The sequence below is a fragment of the Rhinolophus sinicus genome, chromosome 14 (assembly GCF_057876585.1).
Source record: "Rhinolophus sinicus isolate RSI-liver-muscle chromosome 14, RSI-T2T, whole genome shotgun sequence".
NCBI lineage: Eukaryota > Metazoa > Chordata > Mammalia > Chiroptera > Rhinolophidae > Rhinolophus > Rhinolophus sinicus.
In genome coordinates, this window is record NC_142514.1 from 130140227 (window position 1) to 130165602 (window position 25376).

Genomic DNA, 25376 nt, shown 5'->3' on the forward strand with positions numbered 1-25376 from the left:
AATTTGGGGCTGGCTTGACAAAGATGAAGCCTGATGGTTTAAGAACTGTATGTTCTTGGCAAAAGCATGGTGTTGCAGAATTTCACCAGCCATAGTGAAAAAAGGGGGGGGAAAGGGAATGGGAGGAGACTACAAAATTCATGATATGATGCATAAACTGTTAACTATCTATTAGCTTTGCATCTTTTGAGAGTCACCAGATTGAAGCACAGTATTTTAGATTTGGCTGGCAGATGGTGCACACAGACGTTGACTATGTTAGCATTTCATTTGAAACTAGTAGCAAGATTGCATAGGACTATCACAGCAATTTAACATTCATAGAGATTTTTAAACTTATCCCCAAATCTGGGTTAAACGTAGGGCTCTAATAACATTCTAAAGGCTTTGTTAATAGATCTGGAACTCATAGAACAGATTCACAAGACATAATAATTCCTCTAAAATGCCTACAGGGTAGTGTCAATGTCTTCTTTCCCTGCAACTATGGTTTATGCAAGAGTAAAGGGAAGAAAGACTAACCCAGGGGAGATGGCAGGTAGTGATGTTTCAATTTGTTTGAATGGGACTTCTCCATTTGCCACTCTTCTCACTTCCCTTTATGGTGTGGACCTTTAGTCACCACACCAGCTAGCCTTATAGGGTTCAAGCTACTCTGGTTGACATCATTCTAGCACTTCCTTTTTCAAATTCCAGTGAAACTATGTGCTTCCTGTCTTGTTTGACGCCCTGAAGAATACTGGCTGGTTAGTATCTAAATTTAGACTGGCAGCAGCATGTGCAGTTTTCACAGAAACAAAAACAGGTGACATTTCCAAGCCTCCCAAGAAAAGGGGAAAAACACTCAACCCTTCTGGGGTAAGGAAGCAAGGAGACCTTCTACAGTTACACAATGAGGAGAGGCCTGCTGGCAGGCTCAGAAAATGGGCCTACTCAAGCCTTTTCCTTAATGCCAGGAGGATGGCCTTGGGGGCGTCTCTAAACACATTCTAGATTCAGCTATGAAAGCCCGGGGAGCCGGAGCTCTGACACCTCCTTCCTCAGGGGGAGCTGTGAAGGCAGCTGCACCTCTTTGTCAAGCCACTGGTTTCAACCACAGGCACTAGGACAACTATGGAACCGGGTGGGCGAGGGGAGAAGCCGGACACCTTTCCCCGCCCCGCCCCCAGCGCGCAGAACTCCTCGCCCCTCCCCCGCCCCTCTCTGTGACCCCCGCCGGCTCAGCCTCCGGCGACCTGTTGGCAAGGCGCGTCACGTGACGCGGCCGGCCGCTCACTCCCCCCGCCTTCCGCGGGCCTCCTGTTGCGCCCGCCGGGCGGGTTCCACCACGTAACGCGCGGGCACCGCCCGCTCTTCCCTCCCGGAGCGAGGGAGGGCGGGCGTCGAAAGGAAAGGGAAGGAAAAAGGGGCGGGAGAGGGAGAAGGGGCGGCGCTCGAGTCACGTGACCCGGGGCAGCCCGGAAAGCTCCGAGGAGGAGCCTGGCGCCGCCATTTTCCTGCAGCTGCTTGTCCCTCTTACCCTGCCCGGCTCCAGCTGACCAGGGAAGGGGTGGGCTGAACTAAGGCGGGGGCAGCGGAGCGCCCGACACCGTGCCTGACCCCGCGGGTGACAGGAGCCGGTTCTTTCCCGGCGGGGTAGCAGCGCGCAGCCCTGAGCCCCGCCCCAGGCCAGCAGGCGGTGAAGGGAGCCGGTGGGGGTAGGGGGTGCGGTGGGGGGTGGGGGCCCTCCGGCTTTTGGGGGTCCCAGTCCCCGCCGGCTGTGGAACGGAAGGGGTGGCGGAGGCGCCGCAGAGATGTCCGGCCAGAGCTTGACGGACCGAATCACCGCCGCCCAGCACAGTGTCACCGGCTCCGCGGTATCCAAGACAGTATGCAAGGCCACGACCCACGAGATCATGGGGCCCAAGAAAAAGCACCTGGACTGTGAGTGAAGCCGACCGCTGCCCCCGCGCCTCGCGTCTTTCTCCTCAGCTCTTTCCTTACCCCCCTTTAGCTGCTTGTTCCCTCCCTGCGTCTCGTCTGGCACGGCGGGTCCTGAGCTCGTCCTAGCCGTGTTCTTTTTGCTTCCATCACACCTGCCTTCGCGGCTTCCGTTCCCTGTCTGAAAATCCCTGACAAGCCACTCCCCTACGGGTCCGGGGGGACCCTCGCTTCCCAGACGGGTGCGCGCCGCGGTGCCCATCACACGCGACCAACTTGCTTCCCCAACCAGCCTCTCGCCCCCCTGCCTCCTCCGTCTACTGCAGCTCTTTCATGCCACCCGTCCCGTGCTGCCTGGTCGCCCTCTCCGGAGCGGCTCCCGGCTGCCTCCGGCGCTCACCGCCCCATTGTTTCCCACTAGCCTTCTCCGGGTTTCCGTAAACGCCCGGTGGCGTGGACCCGGATCCCCTTTTCTCCGCAACCCCGAGGACTGCCTCCCCTGAAGTGATCACCACTTCCTTTGCTCCACTGGCCTCTGCTCCTGGCCCTTCCCTGCCTGAGTGTCTCTTCCACCTTTACGAACCCCCCATCTGGGTTACTTTTCTTTGCCTCTGTAGCTTCCGTTAATTTCCGTCGTCTCCTTTTAGTTTACGTTTCATACTCAATACCCGACTTTTATCCCAGATTACTTTATTCGTGGGAGTAGAAGTCAAGGGATTCCGTTTGGTGTAGGGAAAGCTTTGTAGAAAGTTGGGATTTTTAATTGCCTCTGGTGGCATGTAATCATTGTATTTTGGTGCTTTTGACGGGGATAGGATGTGAAGGTGAGGCATCCCCCCTGCCCCCCCGCCCCCCCCCGCCTTTTTTTGGTTCTAATGGGGGTATGCGAAAGGGTTTGCTGATACTGGTATCTTTTCCTGGAACTGTTAATCCTGGCTTTGAATTTAGAAGCTTGAGGCTGAAAGCGTAGACTATTGGAATTGAAAATGGATTAATACTCAAACCTACAACACACACATCTCTTTAAAATGGTGAAAAGATGTTTGATAATGCTTGAATTTGGACTCCGTTTTAATTTTATGTTGGCTGTCTTTTGGGGGACTAGCTTGTCTTAGACGGCGGAATGGTGCTCCATTCACTAACTTACGTACAATCACTAGACCTAACTCCTCCCAACTTTTTTCCAAACCTGGAAGCCACCTGTAATAATACCCTCCTTTTTCTTTCCTCTCATTTACCTCAAGGTGCAAAGCTCAGTGGCTTACTCAAGCTTTGGCTCAGTGGAGCTTTGACCCGAAACTTTTCAGTGAAAAATACGGAAATAGGCACAATAATTTCCTTTTTTTATATGGCCACTGGACACATTAGCCTGATTGACTTCATCCTCCATGCAAGTAACTTTGCTTTACTGACGGAAGCAGGAGTAAGCACGTCCTGAAAGGGAATTCACTGACAGGAGTCCTGTTTTGTTTTTTCATTTGGACTTTGGCTGAAAGGCTTGAACTTAAAAAAAAAAAAAAAGAAAAAGGTGCAGAATGAATTCTTCCAAGATACTTTGCCCAGGAAGTGCTGTTAGAACAAGTTATTGCTACAGACAAACCCATTATTCTTTGTGACTGTTTCCTTCTCTGTGGAAAAGTTTATACATATATCTATATCTATAGATATATCTATAGATATAGATATATATATATCTCATTACTGCTTGGTTCTTCTCTCTGATGAGTAAGTCCTGAAGGCTGCTTTTTAACTCTCAGCCCTTGCCTGTTTAGACAATGCAGAATATATTTAAATGGTGACATTTTTATAAACGGAAAATTCTTTAAAATGCATTGTGAAACTATAAGTGATTTTTTTTTTTAATCTGATATTTGGAGTGGATATTTCTGTTCATTTCTCTTCAAATGACTACTTGGTGTGCTCTACCCAATCTTACAGTTTGCCCTAACACTGTGTCAATTCTTTTTTTTTTTTCTCTTTGATGATGAGGGTAGGTGAAGAAACTACTTGTGATTGGGAACTATTGTCCTCTTCCCTTACTTCAAAATGATAAATTATAGCAAGAATAGGTATAGTTTTTAAGGCTTTTGTCTTACTTCAAATGTAGCAGTTCTTTTAACACATTGCCAAAAAGGTCAGAAAATAGGCTAGGTAACGTCAGGATGGTGATATTTACTTGGGGTTTTATAAATGTTAACCTTTTTCTCTTGTAGAAGCTACTGTAGATGCTTCTATTACAAGAGGTTTTGGAGGGTACTCGCTCACATTTGTAGTTCTTTTCCTCTATCACTGATGTATTTATAAGCTCCCACTTATTTAGAACTTGAATATTCCTGGTAATGTTTGATTAAAAAAATATCTGTGTAAATAAGGAGCCACTACTCTATTTTCAATGACGTTCTTAAAATAGTGATACTATTTTCCCTATGTTTAAAATGCACTTGTAACTACTTCTCCTTAATGAAATAAATTTATTTTAAGTACAGACTGACCAATGAGTGATTTTTTTAACCACCTTTCATCCCTTCCATACACACTTTAACATACTTTGAGGAAGTTGAAAAGACTTTCACAGACCGTTCTGTGTCTTGACACCCTGAATTTTAGGCTTTAATGTAATTTTTCCTCTTTCAGAAAATTTTCTTTCTAGTGAAGGCTTAGTTCTTTGGAGCCTTTTAATACCCCCCCCCCCCCCAAACTATTGCCTTAGTTGAACCTAATGAAAACAATTTCATTTTTTAAGTGTTAGTATTTAACAAAAATATGCATAGGATTTTTTTTTCCTATAAGCTTTTAGAGTATAGATGTGGTTTCTGTCTATTTCCCCAATGTCTTTCCATGTTAGGAGTGATTATTATAATCAATGAATTATGGCTTAATTCATGCTACATTATACCTATACTTGTTTAAGAAAGATTTTTTGCTTTTCTTTTAGGTGTAAGTGGATAGTAGTGTTAATGAGTGTCCCTAGTGTGAAAAGAGTTGTCAAACTTGAAACATATTTGTAAAAATGAACATGACTTGCATTTTATTCCAGACCTCTGTGGCCATAATCAAGGTAGAATAGCAGCCATAAGGGTTCAAATATAAATTTGAAGCACTTTGGTTTGCCAGGTGCTTATTAACCATTATCTTATTTAATCCTTTTTCAGGGCTATAGGAGAGGCAAACCATATGGATACAAAGTAGTTTCTAACTCCAGATACAAAGTAGTTTCTAACTCTGTTTAAAGAAGGTGTGGAATGCTTAAAACTACCATAATGATTGAAGTATAGACAAAACAATTTTTCAAATAAATTTATTTATATTTCTAATTTATTGGGGTGACAATTGTTAGTAAAATTACATAGATTTCAGGTGTACAATTCTGGACAAAACAATTTTTAATTTTATAAATTCTTAATTAAAAAATTCTTAGCTGATTTCACAGTCTTTAGTCTTTTTTGATATGAATAATTTCCTTTATTTTGTACTAGTTCAATTTACTGTCCTTGGGCATTTACGTTTCGCGAAATGTAACATTTATGTTAATGGCTATAATGGCTTCACTTTTTTATCCATATTTATCTCAGTTAATTTCCAGGGACACTTCATTCCAACCACCATCTGCCTTACATTCTCTACAACAAAATCAAGGCTATGTTTTTATTAAGTATCTTCTATAAGCATATCTCTATGATAGATACAATGTAGGTATTTGTGTGTTGTGTACTGGATCTAGACCTGCCTAATTTAATTCGTGACTGTTTTGAATATATAGAAAGTGGAATTTGTGTTTGGGTTAGTGGTTTGTATAACCATTGGCAGGGGAGGGGTATATATATATACATATATATATATATATATGTGTATATATATATATATATATATATATAAATATTGAAATGTACTAGAAATAATTACCCTTTTAAGCAAATGTATTGATTTTTAATATCTTAAGGACACCCAATGGGTGCTTTGTTTGCGTATTGTCAAGAAAGTATCTGTTAACTGGGATTTGATTTGCAAGAAGATGAGGAAGCTATTAAGTGGAATATCTGCCCCAAGGTGTCTCTTGTTTAGAAAAAAAAGTAACTGAGGCTTTCCAAATGGACCTTGTTTTACAGTTATTTTGTAGTTAATGTATAAGCTTACTGTTCTTTCCCATAAGAATTATCCATATGATTTCTATTTTCATTATTTGACCTATTCTGTCATTTAGCTGTTAATAGTTCTGAAATACAAAAAACAGTAGTGGAGTTACTAAAGTGGTAGTAGTAAGATTTGACTGTGTCAAATGACATCAAATGCCTGAGGTATATAGTCGAACTCCATAAATATATAAGATTTTTTTCTCCTTGATACGTATGTCTAATTATTTTTCTGAATAGTATGTATTTTAAAAGAGAAACTGAAGAGAACTTGACATATACTCATTTTGGTAGCTGCCTTATTTTGTAATTAGCAAATTTAAAAATATCTTTGTAAAGTAATAAGGTTTCGCTGGTGCACTTGGTTTAAATACTGTTAGACTTTACCCATTTTTTTATCCTTATAGCAATGCCTTTTATGTTTACTATGTATTTTATATATCCAAACATTAATTAAAGGTGTTTGAATTTAATTTAGAGTGCCAGATGAGACGTGAAACTTCATATGAAATGACTTGGCTTTTTTCCTCTCATTTGATTTATGAATCACTTGTATGAAATATTTAAGTGTTTTAAAAATACGTTATATTTATTATAAATATATTATATATTTAATATATATTAAAAATAACCTATTTTGTCAGAATTTAAATAAAATTGTTTATTTTGACCCTGATTGTCATTTAGACATTTAATGTGAAAGTTTGTCATAATGCGTAGAAAGTTGCTTCTATTCAGTTTTCTTCAGTTCCAAAGTGCTTAATTCCATGATTTCTCCCTTGAAATCAAAAGAAAAAAGAAACTTAAATGCTTTCTGGCAAGAGGTTAGAGCTCTACGAAGAAGGAGTAGGGTTAGACTTTCAAAGTAAAGGCTTAGTATTTGCTCTTCCTGTTCTTTTTAGTGGCTGAAGTGGCATTTCCGTTACTTTGTGTTTTGTCTCAGTATGTTCCTAGTAAAACTGCTTTATACATTTCTCTAGAGAATTGAAATTTTTGGATATGACCTATTAGAATTTTGTATGTCCATTGTGTATATGGTTCTTTTTATGGAGAATAGTTCCTGGGCAATTAGATTTTACTAATTGCCTTTAAAAGGAAATTTTCCTTTAAGAGGGAATTTTGATGAACCTACACCTTTGTTTTAAATATTATGTTCAGAGTTGTAACTTGCCAGGTAATCAGAATATTAAGGATTTCTTAAGTTATATTTGAATATAGTGGCAATACTCCCAGCTAGGCATGTTCTTTGTGCTTATACCTAGATTGATTTTATATTTATTTAACAAATATTTATTTGTGCTTATTTTGTACTGGGCAGTCACCATACTAAGCTTTACATTTATGAACTTATTTCTTTCAACAACTTTATGAGAGAAATTTTATTACTATAAAATAATAATTTTAGTGAAGAGGGAACTAAGGTACTGAAAAGCTCAGTAATTTGCCCAAGGTCACACAGCCAGAAAGAGGAGAACTGGGATTTAAATCGAGGTAGTCTAGCTATTAGATCTGTGCTTTCATCTCAGTGTGACTTTTTGCATAATGCTTTTCTATTCCAGGAAATCAATAAACCATATTCATTTATTCATGGCGGTGGTTCTTCAAGTATGGTCCTGGGATTCCTAGGAGTCCCCAAGACACAGCATATCTGTGAGGTCAAAACTATATTTGTATGCTAAGACATTATTTGCCTTTTCCATTTTCATTCTTTCACAAATGTACAGTGGAGTTTTCCAGAGTCTATGTGATGTGTGGTATTGTAACAGATTGAATGTAGTAGCAGATACTGTGTTTCCCCAAAAATAAGACCTAGAGGACCATCAGCTCTAATACGTCTTTTGGAGAAAAATTAATATAAGACCCGGTCTTATTTTACTATAATATAAGACCGGGTATAATATAATAAAATATATAATATAAGACCAGGTCTTATGTTAATTTTTGCTCCAAAAGATGCATTAGAGCTGATGGTCCAGCTAGGTCTTATTTTTGGGGAAACACAGTATGGTATGAGCATCCAACTCTTTTCTATTAGGCCAGTAAGTAAAGAGTTTCGCAAAAATTGAAACAATACCACTGTTCTAAATTTTGGTTTTGGAAAATACAGTTATTTTTCATGGAAAATGTTAGCGTATGATGAGTTTAAAAAAAATGAATTAATATTTTAAATTTTCTTTAAATTTAAAATATTTAATTTAAAATTTTAATTTCTAATAGTAAATGTCAAAAGAGGAAAACCACGTAATTAAAAGCTCTCTGGGGTCCTCAATTTTTAACATTGTAAAGGTTCTGAGACTTAAAAAATGCAACTCAAAGGAAGAGGGTGTATTAGAAGATCTCAGAGAGAGGACCTAGACTTAAGGGGCCCTTTAAACTCTCACAGTAATTTTGGATTTGATTTGGTGGATAACAGTGACCCAACCATTGGAGGACTTTGAGCAAGAGATGTGGCATAATCCTTTGATTATGTCATACATTAAGTAGATTGGAAAGAATGTGTGTTGTGACTTGGAAAGAGGACTACTGGAGGCAAAAAGAGTCTAACAGTAATATCTAATTTTTTTCCCTTAAAGGCCTTAATAAAGCTCATCGTTAATTGGGACTCTTGATTCATTTTTCCTTCTTTTTTTGTTTTTTTGTTTTTTAAACTCATCTAAGCTATTACTTTTCTGTCAAGCAGATTAGGTTCCAATTGTGTCAAAATAAGTTCTTGACCCCCAAACTGTTAGCCTTTGCGTGTACCCATTCCTTAGCCCCAAAATATCTTCATCTCTGTCAAGACAGATTCATCCTTCTTTAAATTGTTTTTGGTAACATTCACATTTAAAGTAAATTCTTTCATAAAGACAATAATGAGTAGCTCCCACTGGTCCTTCCATTCAAACATTATCACTATTTAAAGTTATAATTTTGTTTAACTATAGTTCCTGTCATATTTTTATATATTTGGGGATTCTGTATGTTTTCTCTGTAGAGTAAGTACTGTTTTATATCTTTTTCCAAAATGCCTCATGAGTTATTCTGTGGGTGCTCATTAAATATTGAATGGTTATACATAATCTCCATCACAGCTCAGACTTTTCCATGAACAACTTTGGACGCAGTATAGAGATCTATTCTAGTAGACATTTAATAATATTTTAATGCTGTTTATCTTAGTTGCAGTGAATGGTAATTACCTGGTTAGAAAATTATATATGTAGTCCATCAGTAACATTGATAAAAACATTATACCAAGTTGCTGCTATGTGTTTCATGAAACCCATCAGGATTAAGAGGTCTAGTTTTGTTTAGATATTGTGTGGTGTTTCCCAAAATAACTGTTACAGAAAAGAAATTTTTTGGTTGCAGCTGCTCAGTTTGAAAACTATTAAAATGCAGGTTTCGAGGATATGTTCTTGAAAGTAGAAATGAATTTTAAGAAATAAACAGGAGACCAGAAATAGATTTGAAATGCTTATCAGAGCTGCTTCCATGTACAGCTTCAGGAGGTGCTGATCGCCTGGTAGTCTATGTGCAGCGAGCCTCCAGAGCATAACTGTGGCAGACTTCCTAAATTAGAGGTAAGGAGGGGTAAAGTACACTTAATAGATAGTCACAATGTAAAAGATAAGAAAGGACTTATAGAATGAAGCCTTACAAGGTATGAGGCAAGGGTTGGAGTGGTAGTAGTGATAGTCATGATAGTAAGAACACTACACCTAGACCATCAGTTGATTCCAGGGCTAGTGGGAATTGCTCCAAGTTCTCTGTGAACACTGGAATTCCTGCAGTGATGTCTGAGATTGTGCTGGTATTTATAGTCATAAATTTACTACTTGAAACCACCCTAGGGGCCGTAATTTTACTCACGGGACGCTTCTTCCAAGCAGTGGTTGAGGAAGCCAGAAATACTTTCTAAAGTTCTTCCCTCACTAAACATTGCAGGTATACTTTACAAGTGACTTCATAAGGTATACTCAGTTGCTGTATTTTAATGTACATGTTTCTGCTGATTATATAGGTAATCTCGTGACTATAAGCCCTGAGAACAAGGTTCATGGTGTGTGTGTGTATGTTTAAAAACTATGTGCTGGTAATAGAGTCAGTTATTTTTTGGATACTTAAGAACTACAAATGTCCCATATTTTAGATACATCTAATATGCAGAAGTCTTACTGTAATTTAAATATATACCAAAAAGTAAACAGCAGGTGGTATTCACAACTGGAGGAGAGGATTGCCAGACTCTTGATATACTTGAAACAATTGTTTGCAGTAATTTAATTCATGCATGGCATTGAATGCTTTGAAATATTATTTAATCCAAAGTAATGTGAAAAAGGGGATTGTGATGCAAAGTGATAGTTTTTTTTCCTTTTTTTAAAGATTTTATTGGGGAAGGGGAACAGGACTTTATTGGGGAACAGTGTGTACGTCTAGGCCTTTTTTCAAAGTCAAGTTGTTGTCCTTTCAATCTTAGTTGTGGAGGGTGCCGTTCAGCTTCAAGTTGTTGTCCTTTCAGTCTTAGTTGTGGAGGGCGCAGCTCAGCTCCAGGTCCAGTTGCCGTTTTTTCCAGTTGCAGGGGGCGCTGCCCACCATCCCTTGTGGGACTCCAGTAGTTGAACCGGCAACCTTGTGGTTGAGAGCCCACTGGCCCATGTGGGAATCGAACTGGCAGCCTTCGGAGTTAGGAGCACAGAGCTCTAACCGCCTGAGCCACCGGGCCGGCCCATTTTTCCAATTTTTAAATTCAGATGTAATTCACGTAACATGGATTTTTCCTATTCTGGACATTTCATATAAATAGGATCTTAAAATATATGTCACCTTTTATGTCTGGCTTCTCTCACTTAGCATAGTATTTTTAAGTTCATCTATGTTGTAGCATGTAACAGTACTTCATTCTTTTTTGTAACCTAATACTCCCTTGTATAGATATACCATATTTTGTTTATCCATTCATCCATTGATGAACATTTGGATTGTTTACTCCTTGAAACCCACAAAGAATAATACTGCTGTGAACATTCGTGTACAAGTGTTTGTGTGAACATGTGTTTTCAGTTCTCTTGGGTATATATCTAGGAGAAGAATTACTGGATCATATAGTAATTACATGTTTAACTTTGGGAAGAATTACCAGACTGTTGTCAGTAGCAGCTGCACAATTTTACATTTTCAGTATCAATGTACGAAGGTTCCAATTTCTCCATTTTTGCCAACACTTGTTATTTTCAGGTTTTTAAAAAATGTAATTAAAAATTTTTGTTGTAGTTGTCCTCGTGGGTATTGGGTATTACGTTGTGTTTTTGGTTTGTGTGTCCCTGTAAATGGTATCTTGTGTTTTTGGTTTGTGTGTCCCTGTAAATGGTATCTTGTGTTTTTTGGTTTGTGTTTCCCTAATGACTAATGGTGTTGAGCATCTTTTTATGTGCTTATTGACCATTTGTTTATCTTTTTAAAAATGTCTATTCAGATCCTTTGCCCATTTTGAAATTTGGTTCTTTATATATTTGGGATGCTAGAAAAGTTCTTTATACATTTAAGATACTAGATCCTTATATGATTTACAAATATTTTTTTCTTACCCTGTGGCTTGTTTTCCCACTTTTTTGGTAGTGCCCTTTGATAAAACTTTTGAAGTTCAATTTTTCTATTTTTTCTCTGTGCTTTTGGTATGATATCTAAGAAACCATTGGTAATCCACAGTTAACACAGAGTTACACCTAAACTAAGAATTTGATAGGTTTTTAACTCTTTTAGGTTTGGACAGTTTTGAGTTAAATTTTGTACATAATGTGATGAGGCAAGGTGGTATTAAAGAAAATTAGGAATATTTGTGTTTTTCCCCCTTCTTTTGAAGTTGACATGGAGTACAATTCTACCTTTGTGTAATATGGAAATAGAGATTAGTGAAGGAGAAAAAAATTTCCTTTATCAGTCTACAGTATTTCGTGTAGTTCATTGACTGGTAAATGGAAATATTGGAGTCAAACATTCTTTCAACTGGATGGACCACTTAATCTAATCCAAAGTACATTTTTTAAGGTTCTCAATATGATCTTTTGAGTGTGAAGAGATAATACACAGTTGCATGAGTATCAGTAAGCAGTTACTTTGGTCCACACCAAATTGTGTGTGTGTGTGTGTGTGTGTGTGTGTGTGTGTGTGTTTCCATAGTATCTTGTACTTCATCATAATGACACCTTTCATATGTTGTAATTCTTTATAGTTCTATAATTAAATTGTTTATAGAGAGTTCTTGTGTGTTTTCTTTGCTATGCTAAATACGGCATATAGCAAGTATGCAATAAAGAGATGCTAAAAAATTAAGATGACGTTTTCATGGGTGGTATCTCGTGTTATCAAACAGTGCTTCAGGAGTTTTCATATAAAGGAAGAGGAAGATTGCTGCAGGAGTGACAGTTTTTGCTGTGAGTAGAGGTTGTTTGTTTAAACTTCTTTCCGTTTCCATGATCAAGTAAATTTTTATTCCATACTGATTGAAAATGTGAGAAATTATGGAAGTTGTGAAACAAACTTTCAGAATTACATTATATAAAATTAGGGCAATTTGACATACTGAAATATAATTTATTTCAGGACCTCCCTATTATTGGTATATTTGACTTCAAATGAATTTAAGCTAGTCAAATCTTGGGTGTTCTGCTTTTCTTTCTCTTATTACTATGATTATTTGCTTGTGTGTAGTTGTTAAAAGTGAATTCCATAGAGTCCTTGATTTTAGACTTCGTGTTATCTGTGGTATAACTGATAACAGAATGCTACAGGGCCTTGTTTGCTAAGTGCTTGTGTGTTTTAAGACATTGTCAGAACATTTAGAGTGCAAATAAAGATAGTCGGAAAGGAAGGATATGCCTGCAGTAGGCTATATTGAATGATCTGGGCATTGACCTTGATTGGCTTTTTCCTACTACCCACTTTAGCTATTCCCTTTCTCTCCTGGTCTTAGGACTGCGCTGCGTTGCCTATGAAAATCCAAAATTAATTTTGTTTGGAAAATGAAATGTATAGAAATCTTAATTCATCTGTGTACCTAAAGACTCAGTCGTTTATCATTTTATGTGACTCTTTCTTGGAGAAGGCCTGAGTGAAAAAAGAATTATAAGAGCAAATAATTTTTTATTTCATGTTATTTTAGTAAATTTCCCTAGGAAACTGTATTAAAATCTTTTGCTTGCTCTATGAGCAAGAATATGGGAAAAAAGTTCTGAGACTGAGTTGTTTAACGTTGGGCAGTACTGGCAAAAGTCCTGGTCAGAGGCAATAAGTGGGCTAAGGGAGCATGATCAAGGTCTAGAAAAGAATGTAAAGGTGGATGACACTTGACCCTTACCTTACAAGGAACGTGAGATCTAGTAGTGAAAATGTTTAAACAAATAATTATAATACATTGAGATAAATGCATAATACTTTTTACATAAAGTATCAAAGTAGGGACTGGAGTAGTTAATTTTAAAGTATGTTAGTGATGGCTTCATAGAGGAGGTAAACAGGAATTTTGAATAGTGATTTGCCAGATGGACAAAAGGGTTCCTCTTAAATAGATTAGCACATGCAGTGACATAGAGGCAAGAAAGAGCATTATTATGTGTTTAGGGAAGACTGGAAATAGTACTATATGGTGGAATGCAATGTATTAATGGGAGAAAAGGGAGATGAGGCTGGAGAGGGCAGCGCTTAAATGTCTTGTAGGGACGGACAGGAGTTATTCTTGATAGACTCTGGTTTCTTCACCCCTCCCCCCCATCCTCGTTTTAGAATCCCTTTCCTCCCATTTATTAGCTGCTTTCCTAGCTTTAGATGCCAGTGTTACGGAACTAGGAAAGTACTGTTTCCTTTTCCCAGGTAATTTGTGGTAGGGTTATTAAAAGGGATAGAAAGGAAGGACTACACAATCCAGTTGCCATTTGTGCAGGGAGCTAGATAAGCTTTGGCACTTGAAAGTGGACCTCTGAATATTGTTATACATGGTGATTTGCCTTGCTAAATAAAATCAGATCTATTGATCTCATGGCTTTTATGAGCTTGTCTGGAAATCGAGTTTTTTGAGTTCCAAATTTTTGAATGGACTTCAAGACAATATCTTATCTGATGATGGTCAGTATGACTAGAAAAGATTTGATAAATTAATAAGATTTTTGGATATGTTTGATTTATGTGATTTAACTATTAACATCTATTTATCTGCAAATAATACTTAATTATCAGTCATTCTTAGCTTAAAGCTGGATCTCTACCAAACAAGATGTTAGTTTTGAGGAAATTAATATGCTCATTACCGATTACATGTTGAGTGTCTATTATATAACCAAGTTACTGTGTTGAGAATGTTAAGAAATCTAAAAGTGAAATCACTGGCCATGTCCCCAGTCTAGTAGGGAAGATGACATATACAGGTATCTGTATTACCAGGCAAACGTGAGATAAGTTCACTGAAGATCTGAGGAGAGAGAAATACTGCTTTTGACAAGGGGGAGAACTGGGCCTTAAATGATAAGCAGTGAGGAGCTGAAGGCGTTTCAGGTGGAGGAAAGAGCATGAGCCAACATTTGTAGGTAGGAAGGCTGGAACTGTGTTTGGGGAACAGAGGAGTCTGTTTAACTAGAGAGGGTAAATGGGGTGCTTTGGCATTGGGGAAGGACAGGTTGGGGGTCAGGAGAAATACAGTTGGAGCAGTTGACCAGGGATAGGTTGTAGCGAGAGCATGGATATTAATCATATGCCCTTTAGGTACATCTCAGGTTGGACCATAATTAGAGCTGATTTTCAACGTTGTATGAGGTGTGATCATAAAATACGGTGAATGTTTAAATTAAAAATAAATTTATTACGGTGAAAAGACACATGGCCATTAATCTCCCCGCAAAACACTCCCCCTCGCTTTGAACATACTTATGCCATCATTCTTGCCACTTTCTGAAGCAGTTCTGGAGTTCATTGTTTGATGAGGGAAGACAGCCGGACCCTTCTTTCCATCCCTCCTCACCTCACCTCCCTCCCCCAATTGGCCAAATGAGCCAAACCTAGCAAGCCATGGGTAGATAGCATTTGTAATTAAATTGCTCCCCTATTCCTCTGCAGAGTACATTCTTTTTCTCATAGCATCTTGTGCATGTTTCTCCTAAAAATAGGGATTCTGCTTTATTTATATCTTGGTGTCTAGTACTCGGAATATGCTTGATGCATAATAGTATCTTAGTAAATATTTAATACCTCTTTGAGGAAGATAATGGATTTAAAATACTGGGCTAGTGAACTATTTGGTCAATAGTCTTTCGTTTTATTTTTTTTAATTCTTGGATAGAATTAATCTTTATATTGAAACTACTCAGATATGATCTTGGTTTTTAGTTAGTTGGTCCACTTGATAAGTTCATAGTGTTCATGCTAGGATTATGAATTTGATACTTGAAAATCAGTGATGGCAGAAAGCCATTTCTTCCTGTCAGGAGATGGAAACCTTTTCAGAGAGAAGCTTACGCTTAAGCTGCTTCCTATCTTTGGATCTGTAGACTTAACCAGGAAGTGCTTTTTCTTTGACTCTGTTCTTCAGTTATGTTTTCCTAATTTAGTCAGTGACCAACCAAGAAGGTAGTGTAGCTGTTGAGGCCCTTTTAAATATAGTTTATCTTTTCTGCTTTTACTTAGAATGATTACATTTCTGGGGCAGATGACTAGAAAACTGCTATTATGTGTTCCTGTCATGTAAAATCATGTAAGCCCCCTACTCGCTTAAAACCTGGTGAGTTGAATTAGTTTGTTTTGTATAATAACATTCTTGGCTTTTAAAGCTTTGCTTATAAATTAAATCTTGTAGTTTCTGAGGCACTTGGAGATGGGGATGCCCAAAACTCTTGAAACTTGTTCCTTGTGAACTTGGGTTGAATTAATTTATAAGAAAAGCTTTAAAAGCCAAAAATTAATTTTTGCTCCAAAAGACGCCTTAGAGCTGATTGTCCGGGTAGGTCTTATTTTCGGGGAAACAGGGTAATATGATGTCTTCCTTATATCCAGTCAACTTCAGTTTATTGTAGCCAGAATGAAGATAATGCCAATGAGCAGAGATGCTATAGCAGACAAGAGGTGTTTACTGTCTGTACCAAGTTTTAGATTTGTGAGGGCTATAAAGAGAATATGTGAATTTTAGAATTAATAGGGAAGTGATGATGACAAAACTCAGACCACTTGGAGTGAAGAGACAGAATTGAGAGAAAATACATATATGTGTCTTTATCCCTCCCTGTAGTGGAAAGATGACTGTTTTAAAGAATCCAGCTACAGTACAGCTATTAGTTTGTGTTACTTTAGATAGGAATTTAAATTTTTACAATGGAGCTAACAGCATCCCTTGCTTGTCACAAGGTTGTTATGATAATCAGAAGACTAAGGATCTGAAAGAACTTTGTAAAGTATAAAAAAATCCGCCTGTATAAAGATTTTGCCACTTTTTAAGATCAAGTGCAAGCAACTATGGTAACTCTTCCCAATTGAAGAAATTGGGGTTTATAAACCTTCTAAGGAAGGTTTTGCAGAAGTCATTGAGTTTGAGATGGTTTCATAATACTGTATTGGAAAAGTGATGGAGAAATAGTCTACTAAAATGAGAGAAAAACTTACCAATAAAATACACTAAGTAAAACTAACACTGATATTTGTAGTGGTGCTTTTAAGCTTACAAAGTACTCTAATACAATACATTGTGAAAATTAATTATTCCTATTTCTAAAATGGACAAATTGAAACTGGCTCATTAACATGCCTGAAGTCATAAAAGTAAATAGTGAATCTAGAATTCAGTAATAGAGCCTTTGCTCATTCTGATGTCACTTTATCCTGTTTGTTGTAATACAGCCCTAGCACATGGAAATGAATGGGGCCATGCATGGAAGTCGTGGTAGGATCGACTAGAGTAGAACTTTTGTAATGGTGAAATTAGTATCATCATCCTGACTGTTTGAAGCAGAGATTGCAAATGAGTAGCACTTAGGATAGACTATTAAATAAGTGTAAGTCAGAGAAGAGGTTTAGAAAGAAATGAATTTTAAAGGAATAGAAAGAGCAAAAACCAGACACTCTTTCTCTCCACCCCCTTCCAATCCCAGTCATTCTGGAAGGTATCCACTATAGCAGTGAAAACAAAAACTAGTTAATGTTCGCCACTATTTGTCAAGTGTGGAGGGATCATATTGAAAAGTCGTATTCAAAGTAGTGAGTCGCATTTTAGTTGGGTATAAGGCTTATTTGGGGAGCCTTTGTTAACACAGTAAAAGGGGGAAATTGGTGAAAGATTGGTATTTTAGAATGAAGGGAGAAAGGTGATTAAATTTTTCCTTGCTACTTTTTGTCTAGACCATTTAAGATTTATATTACGTTTTCATAAACAAGTGAAAGACAAGTTCTCTCAGAAATTTGAGGGACTCTTCAGATATCCATCCACAGACATACTGGATTTTGAAAAATTATGTGACATTGTCTTTCTGCTTAAATGTAGATACTTCCATGAAAGTTTCAACTGTTTTTATTCTTAGTCTTTTATTATTATTGTTATTGTAGTTACTAAAGGGAAGCAGAACTAAATTTAAAAACCATTGTAAATATTATATACTGTATATGTTAAGTGTTAAATTCATTATTTTTAAACTTTCTAGCAGCAGAGGTCTATTATCAAAATGCCTGGTATTGAGAAATATTTAAAGCCTATATTTAGGGGAAATAAATCCATAATTGTGCAGTGTACAAAGTAAGTTGTGATCATGTGGACTTTTAATAGAAGAATCTTCAAAATATTAAATGCTCTTAATTTTTTTCCTGTAATATACTTAGGTTGATGGCTTTTAAATTGAGTGAGTCAAATTATAACTTTATTTTGGAATTTAAATAACATTTACCAAATTCCCTATACTCGTGCATTCAAAAACATTTTTAAAAAGTTTTTTTTTTTTTTTTTTTTCCATATCAACATTTTTTTGATGGCCGAAGCTTGGATTTTTAGATTCAAACTGGTGGTGGTGATGTTTTTTTCCTTTAGTTAACATTATTGAGGCATAATTTACATCAAGTTTTTAAGTTAAAAAAATAATATCTTCACTTTAATTTTGGTAGCTCAATAAAGCAGATTTTAAAAAAATCTCAGGCAATATTATGCTTTTTAAGAAAGGCATCTGTCAGGATGAAATTATCAGGTTGTTTTTTTTTAATGCTAAGAAACGGAAACATGGGTCATAGAATTCATAAAAACAGGTAGTTGTATGCTTATGAAATGCAAGGATGAAGATTTTTTTGTTGAAATACTCCTAGTGATTATTCCTTTTTGTAGAAACTTAAAGGCTTAAGTTTAATTAGGAAAAATACTTTGGCTTTATTTTACGGTGGTGTATTAATAATATATTAATAATTGGTCATATTTTCTGTTTATAGAACATTATTTTAAAACTTAAAGCCATGTAGATATTTGGTGCTTACTATTTTTGGCTATATCTGTCATTACTTTTTATAGCAGTTCAAGAAAAGGTTTTTCAGAAATGGCTTTCACATGTTACCCATTGGCTTACCAGGGGGCTCCTGATGCCTACTTGTTACAGGTATAGCACTTTAATGAACTGTAGTAAATGGCTGGTGTAATTTTGACTCACTTAAAGCCAACAAATTGGTTTAATTGTGAAGCGTATGAATGAATAAATGAGATTCCCACTGTCTACTTACTATCTACATAAAACTAGAGGCTTTGCAGAATCATTAAGATTCCTGTTCTACATGACTGATTTGGCAAGGGTGAAGCAGCCGTGTGTGATGGAGAATGTGGGATGCCTCCATACTTCCCCACTGTGTGGGAGATGGTAGTTGATCAATTTGGTCAGTTCCATAGTCCTCCAGGCCACTGGTGACACACTACCATTGTTACTGTAATTTTCAAAAGTCTCCTTTATCCCAGACTCCTGATTATCATGTATTAATAGCAACCTACACCAAACACATGTCCCATCTATTCTTAAGTGCTAAGAAATCCTTAGCACTTAACCACCATGTATTTTTGTTCATTTGTTTACAGATTCTCTCTCCCCACTAGTAGATAAGTTTCATGATGGCAGGAGCTTTGTCTACTTTGTGTTTCTAACTCCTATTTGGAATATTAGAGTATGCAGTGAGTATTGTTGAATATGAAGGATTTATGTTTGTTCTTACTGAGGTTTGTAAAGATAGGGGAAGGTGGAATATAAAGATTTTGTTCCAGTTGCATTGGGAACATGAAACTTGTGTTTTCTGGCTGAAGTAGACTGGCAGAGAGGCTATCTGCAATCCATTTTTCTCTCTGACGAGGCAGAATTTAAATTAAGAGAAGACATAAAACTTCTTTTGGATTCCTACGTTTTAGACTTGGGCTTGGCTATTACAGAATAACATTAACCTAACTATGGGGAGGACTTTTTGCCTGTTTTCTCTTCTCCCCCCTGAACTTTATGAGTGGAGAAATAGGCTTTTATTTCACTTACAAATCTACAAATATTTGTACCATCATATCAACATATGTTTAAGGCACTATGCCACACATTGTGGAAGATAAAAGAAAACAGAAGATTCCTGAATTTATTTTAACAAAATAAAGAATGAGTCTTGATTGCTTAAAACAAAAATGGGACAGTCAGGTGAGAGTTGAGATTATGTTCCTGTTTTTTAACCATGAGATATATATTTGGACATAGAGGTGAAAGTTTCTAATATCTCCAACTCCACAGAGGACCTTAGATTGATTTTTCAGAGAACAAATTTGAGAATTATTTGCATAGAAGTTTTGTTGAAGTTAAGAAATTAGATGATTTTTCTCAGGGTGGAAGCATGTTTGTATTTTAGGAGGGCTGTGGAAGAACCAGAATATCATGCTCATAGAAAGAAAAATGCAAATCCACCAGGAGTAGATGATGGTAGTGTATTAATTCCTTAGCTACATGTAGATTTTTATTAGGTCACTTATAACTAGGGTGACATATAATTTATTCCAAACTGGGTCACTTTTGAGAGTGAAAGGATATGCTGTCTGAATGGGACACTGGTACAACAGGTGTAACCAGGACTGTTCCAGGAAAACCAGGACACTTGATCACCTCGGACTAATAACACAGTTTTCTCCAGACTTAGTTGCAATTTCTTGAACCTCTCCAGATAATTTTTTTTCCCTTGTAGAGTCTGTGATATTACTCACAGAGCCTCTCAAGCTTTGGTTCCTATTTCCTGGTCTTGTTGGAATGAAAGGATTCTTTCCATTTTTTCCTGCCTCCCCGGACTGTTTTGATTTATGGCATGTGGAGGTAATAATACTCATGATGTATTGTTAGTTGACCTTTTATTATTTTTTTAAAGAAATGTTGTTTTACGTGTTTCTGATCCAGTATAAGATTGTTTTTGAGAATCCTGGTTATAACTTCTTAATGGAGCTGATGAATTACTAGTAAGTTCTTAGAGTGAAAAAAAAGAAAAGAAAATTTGTAATTTGGGCATTTATTCTTAAATTACTTGGTACTTAATATGTTTTCTTTCCTACAGGTGGGGTTGTAATTTTAAACTTCAGATCTTCAAAGAAGGGAAGGAGAACATCTTTGTTTATACCATGAAGATCATGTGGTTGTTTTTTTTTTTAATGTTGGAGAACTGTAATGCTTTCATTTTGTTTTCCTATTCAGTTCAAATAAATTAATTCTTATATTATGTGATGTATTTTATTCAATAAGTAACTTTTTATTATCATCTTATATCAGGTTGGTGCAAAAGTAATTGCGGTTTAAAGGTTAAAAATAATTGCAAAAACCATAATTACTTTTGCACCAACCTAATATTTTCTAGTAAATTAAAAATTAACACAGAATGATAGTTATCTTTGAGGTAGTGCTTACTAAAATATGGTTCTCCGCACCTCTTATATCCTTAGTTGGAATCTGGGGTGGGAGTATGGTGTATAGATTTGGAAATCACCACTTTGGAATACTAGAATGGAACCCTAAACAATCTCGAAATTAGGGAGTTTGTTTATCGGCAAGCCTGAACCCATTTCTATTCTTGCCGGAGTCCTATTGTTTCTCTGTGTAGTCGTCCATCTAGTGGTAGGAATGCAGAATACAGCAGAATGCCAAGGAGAAGCTCTGCGGTTTCAGACTTTTTTAATATTAAGAATGCTTACATAGTAGACAAAAACCTTTTGATAATGGTGTGGGGGACTGGGGAGGAGGATGACCCTTTCACTTGAGAAATAAGTCAGTGGCAATGAATTCTGAGAGTATTCCAAGAGTCTATGTTCTCTATAGAGAATTTTCATGATTTAAACTTTCTTTTTGTAAGATTTTGTGTAATTATAAAAGATTTACGGGCTAAGAGGCAAATGCATAAATAATGATAGATAATTTTAAGAGACAGTCGTTTGGTCTGATTTGAAAAGGATGCTTTTTGTATGATTAAAATTTTAGGGCAATTACATAATGATTCTATTAACTAAAACAATTTATTTTGCAGTTTGTAAATTAAAATATGGACAATTCAGCAAACTTGGCTTGTGTTCAGCTATGACTTAAGAGGCTCATTTTAGCCAGACGTTAATATAGAGTACCCCAGGATTGGCTTTGTTACCTAGCTCCATCTGAATTTCTTCTCTTAGGTGTTCCCTCTCTAGTTCCACTTCTTTCCTCTGCTACAGATATAAAGGAGGTCAGTCCTTTCTCTTCTGTTGCTTTTTAAAGTGTTCTGAAGACACACAGCACTTGATATATCCCCAGTTGTGTGATGTATCCTCAGGAATGCCTCCAAAATCTGTTACATTTTTTTATTCCTCTTTTTTTTAAAAATTGATTTCCTTAGGTGGCCTCCATAGCTACCTGAAATTAGCACTGATGGAGATCTTTTCAGGTTAATGTATCTTCCTAAAAACCAAAACCAAACAAACAAAAAACAGCCAGATAAGAGGATTGTGAAGGCTTAACAGCAGCATTTCTGTTGAATAGTTTTTTTAGGGGGTTGAAAACCTCTCCTTTTACATGGTGATTTTAAAAAAAAAAATCAGGCAAGAAAAACGTATTACTCAATAACCAGGCTAAATACGCATATAGCATGTACTTTTATCAAAGTGTAGGGTTATTTTTACATTTCTTAGTTTTCACATGTGTGAATCTTTAGTCCATTCATTTGGCAGAGAACACAGTAACAGTAATAGCATTATCTAGTTCTAACAAATTGGTTTTCTCTATAGCTGCAACTAGTTTTTTTTAGTAAGATGGGATTTTGCCTTACTTTCTTTGTGGGTTCTGGAAGATTCCTCGTTATCCACCATGGTGAGAACTAGAATTTCTACCCAAAGTATTGGCCTACCTCTGTAACAGTGGCTACAAGATTTCCATCTGTTATACTATACAACTCTTATGTTTACCATGCCTTCCTCACATCATTAGGAAATGAAGGAACCTGTCACGGCTGTGCTTTCTGCCAGCGATCGTGATATGCTCCAAAGGGTCTAGAATGAATTGCAGTACAGGATTGGTGTTTGCTGTGTGACGTGAGAGGTGCTTACTGAAATTTGTAAAATTAGGGGAAAAAATAGTAATATAGTTTTGTTACGTATTGGTTTTGACTACCTGTTCACATGTAACTTAGTTGCTGAATAATTTTGGAAGTGTCCTATTTGCATCACCCTGTATTTGGGCAAATACAGTCAGTATAAATCAAAATATAGCTACAGTTTTTAAAAAACGGAATCTTTATTTTTTTTTTTAACATGGTTTTGATTTAATATACTGCAAGCGTTTCCCCCGGTTGGCTTCTTTTTTTGCCACGTGTTTGTCAGTCTCTTAGTATTTCATTGTCAGACTGCTGTCATTTAATGAATTACCCTATCACTATTGGGCATGTCCACTTACTTCGGTCCCTTAGCTTTGTAGTACTTTTATCAGTCATTTGGATATCTTTGTCATTTCTTTTTAATAACTCTGAATGTCTTCTCTCCTCTTTTCAAATTAACTCCGTCCTGTTACTCATGCTGAGCATTCTATATTGTGAGTCTTCATTCCAGTTAAAATGTTGGTTAGACTTATTAACGTTTAAATTATTCTGTGAAGACCATACTTTTTAAGTTAATTCTAATGGAAATTGTGTTAAAGTATAATACTGTATTTCTCACAGAGGACCCCACAAACTTTAAAGATAAAATTGTAAGTTACATCTTAATTTGGACCATACTTTGTGACCCTTTACACACACAAAAGAATTGAATGGAGAAAGATGTAACAGTTCATTCTATTTCGCAGACATTTGACACTTCTGACGGGCAGATATGCCTCTTTGTGTATAATTTCTTTTGGCTTAAGTCTGATTTCAAATGACATGTTTTCTAAATACTTTAAAATTTATGTTAAATGAAAAAAGTGTTGCTGATCCTTTATAACAGAAGTTCAGAAACTTTTCTTACCTCTGGTTACTGTTTCTTGGTGAATATTTGTTCCTTTTATTTGTACTCTTATCCAGAAAAAATTTCAAAGATAGGATAATGAAGCAACATTTGACGAACTGCTTAACTTGCCTTCCAAACTGAGTATATTGCCAATTTTCTAGATGTTTGAAAAAAATCAGTCTTATGTTACCTAAATTCATTCTAAAGGCAATTGCAAAGAGGGCAGTGTTTCCCTGAAAATAAGACCTAGCCGGACAATCAGCTCTAATGTGTCTTTTGGAGCAAAAATTAATATGAGACCCGGTCTTATATAAGATATAAGTATAGTATAGTAAAATAAGACCGAGTCTTACATTAAGTTTTGCTCCAAAAGACGCATTAGAGCTGATTGTCTGACTAGGTCTTATTTTCAGGGAAACAGTATCATTCAAAGTAACTCTTTTGAAAGGAATAGTAGCACTTGGCTACATTATCATGATACTTTTTTTTTTAACCTTTTTTTTTTTTAAACCTATATTCTTAAGGTAAATAACTTGCTGTTGTTTTTAGCCAAGTTCATTTAGAAAATCTAATAAAGCATATAAGCATAGTTTGGATTTAGCCTAGTTGAGTGCCTGTTTAGATGGGAACTCAGGCCTCTACATTATGCTAATAGTATATGCCACTGGCTGGGTTGCCTGACTTGCTGTGGAAGTGAACCCTAAGTGCCCTAAGTTTCTAAGGTTAATGAACTCTGCCTGGGGAGGTCTATATAGGCTTGTGGGCTACACTAGGAATAGGGCTATAAGATTAATGAAATCATCTGGTAACCAGTCACTTCTAATTTTTTTTAATTTGCTGAACATTTTTCCCTAACTACAAAAATACTGTTTTTTGCATTTCACTACTTTTCTTACTGTTTTTGTTAAATTAGTTAGAAATTTAGGACTTCCATTAAAATAAATTTAGGACTTGCATTAAATTGGCTAGTTGGGTATTCACTTTGTATAAGTTTCCAATCACCCTTATCTCTTACAAAAATTTAATTCTATTAATAAATCTGTCACTTAGTAGTGAGCTCCTTTGACCTTACCTTTGGGCAAGCACCTTACCTATGTTAATACAATTCACATTTATGTTGTCTCCCCCAACCATTGTTTGTTGGATTAGCATATAAAAAACAAAAGTGAGAGCATTTTGTATAGTAGGAATTGGTTCCTTCTACCATCTCTCTTTGGAAAAATGCTCATTTCCACGGGAGGCCTATTTTCTTCCTTCCCTTAAATACTAGAAATCCTCATGAATTCTCACATACCTAAAGCAAAAACCTTTACACCACGTAGTTTTTTTTTTTTAATTGTTAATGTTATATTTAAGAAAGTATTTTAGTTTTTATATTCTTAAGGTAAATAACTAAAACAATATGTGTTTCTACTTTGGAACCCTTTTGATTGGTAAGGGAAATTTAATGCCAAGTTTGTGCTTTTTAAGAAATGAGATCTCTCAGATTGAGAACGGAAAAAGCAGTACCTATCAAGATTGCCATAATATGCAATCTTTTGTTTGGAACTATTTGCTTTTGGTTAGTCAGAGGTGGGGAAACATTTCCTTCCTGAGTTGTTGGAGCTCAGACTTGGAAGCATTTTTAAGTTACTACTATAGTAGAAACATTGTGCGAAGGACAAATTACTGCATGGAGAAAATGACTGGTTGAGTTAAAATGCTATGGGGAAGTATGTTCTGCAGAGTTTGTGTAACTATTCAGTGTTTTTTTTTCTCTCCGTCATATTTATATAACTTTGGTTTTGCATTTGGTCTACTCTGGCTTCATAATCTCAGCATGAACTCTTATTTCATTTTTCCTGTTATATGTGAAGTGTTGTATTTTGGCTTCTGGAGTTATTCTTCAGTTTTTATGT

General features: G+C 36.5%; 1 protein-coding gene across 26 annotated transcripts in view; it reads left to right on the plus strand.

Moving 5' to 3' along the window:
* Positions 1-1451: 1451 nt before the first annotated feature.
* Positions 1452-25376, plus strand: part of PICALM (phosphatidylinositol binding clathrin assembly protein) — a 90764-nt gene continuing 66839 nt past the window's right edge. For 9 of the 26 annotated variants that reach the window (XM_019739574.3, XM_019739575.3, XM_019739577.3 and 6 more), the window contains exon 1: positions 1453-1923. In XM_019739574.3, coding sequence (XP_019595133.2) covers positions 1794-1923 — 130 coding nt within the window. In that variant the 5' untranslated portion in view covers positions 1453-1793. Of the gene's footprint in view, positions 1924-25376 lie in introns of all 26 variants that reach the window. The other 17 variants (XM_074335636.2, XM_019739580.3, XM_074335637.2 and 14 more) reach the window with 4 other exon arrangements.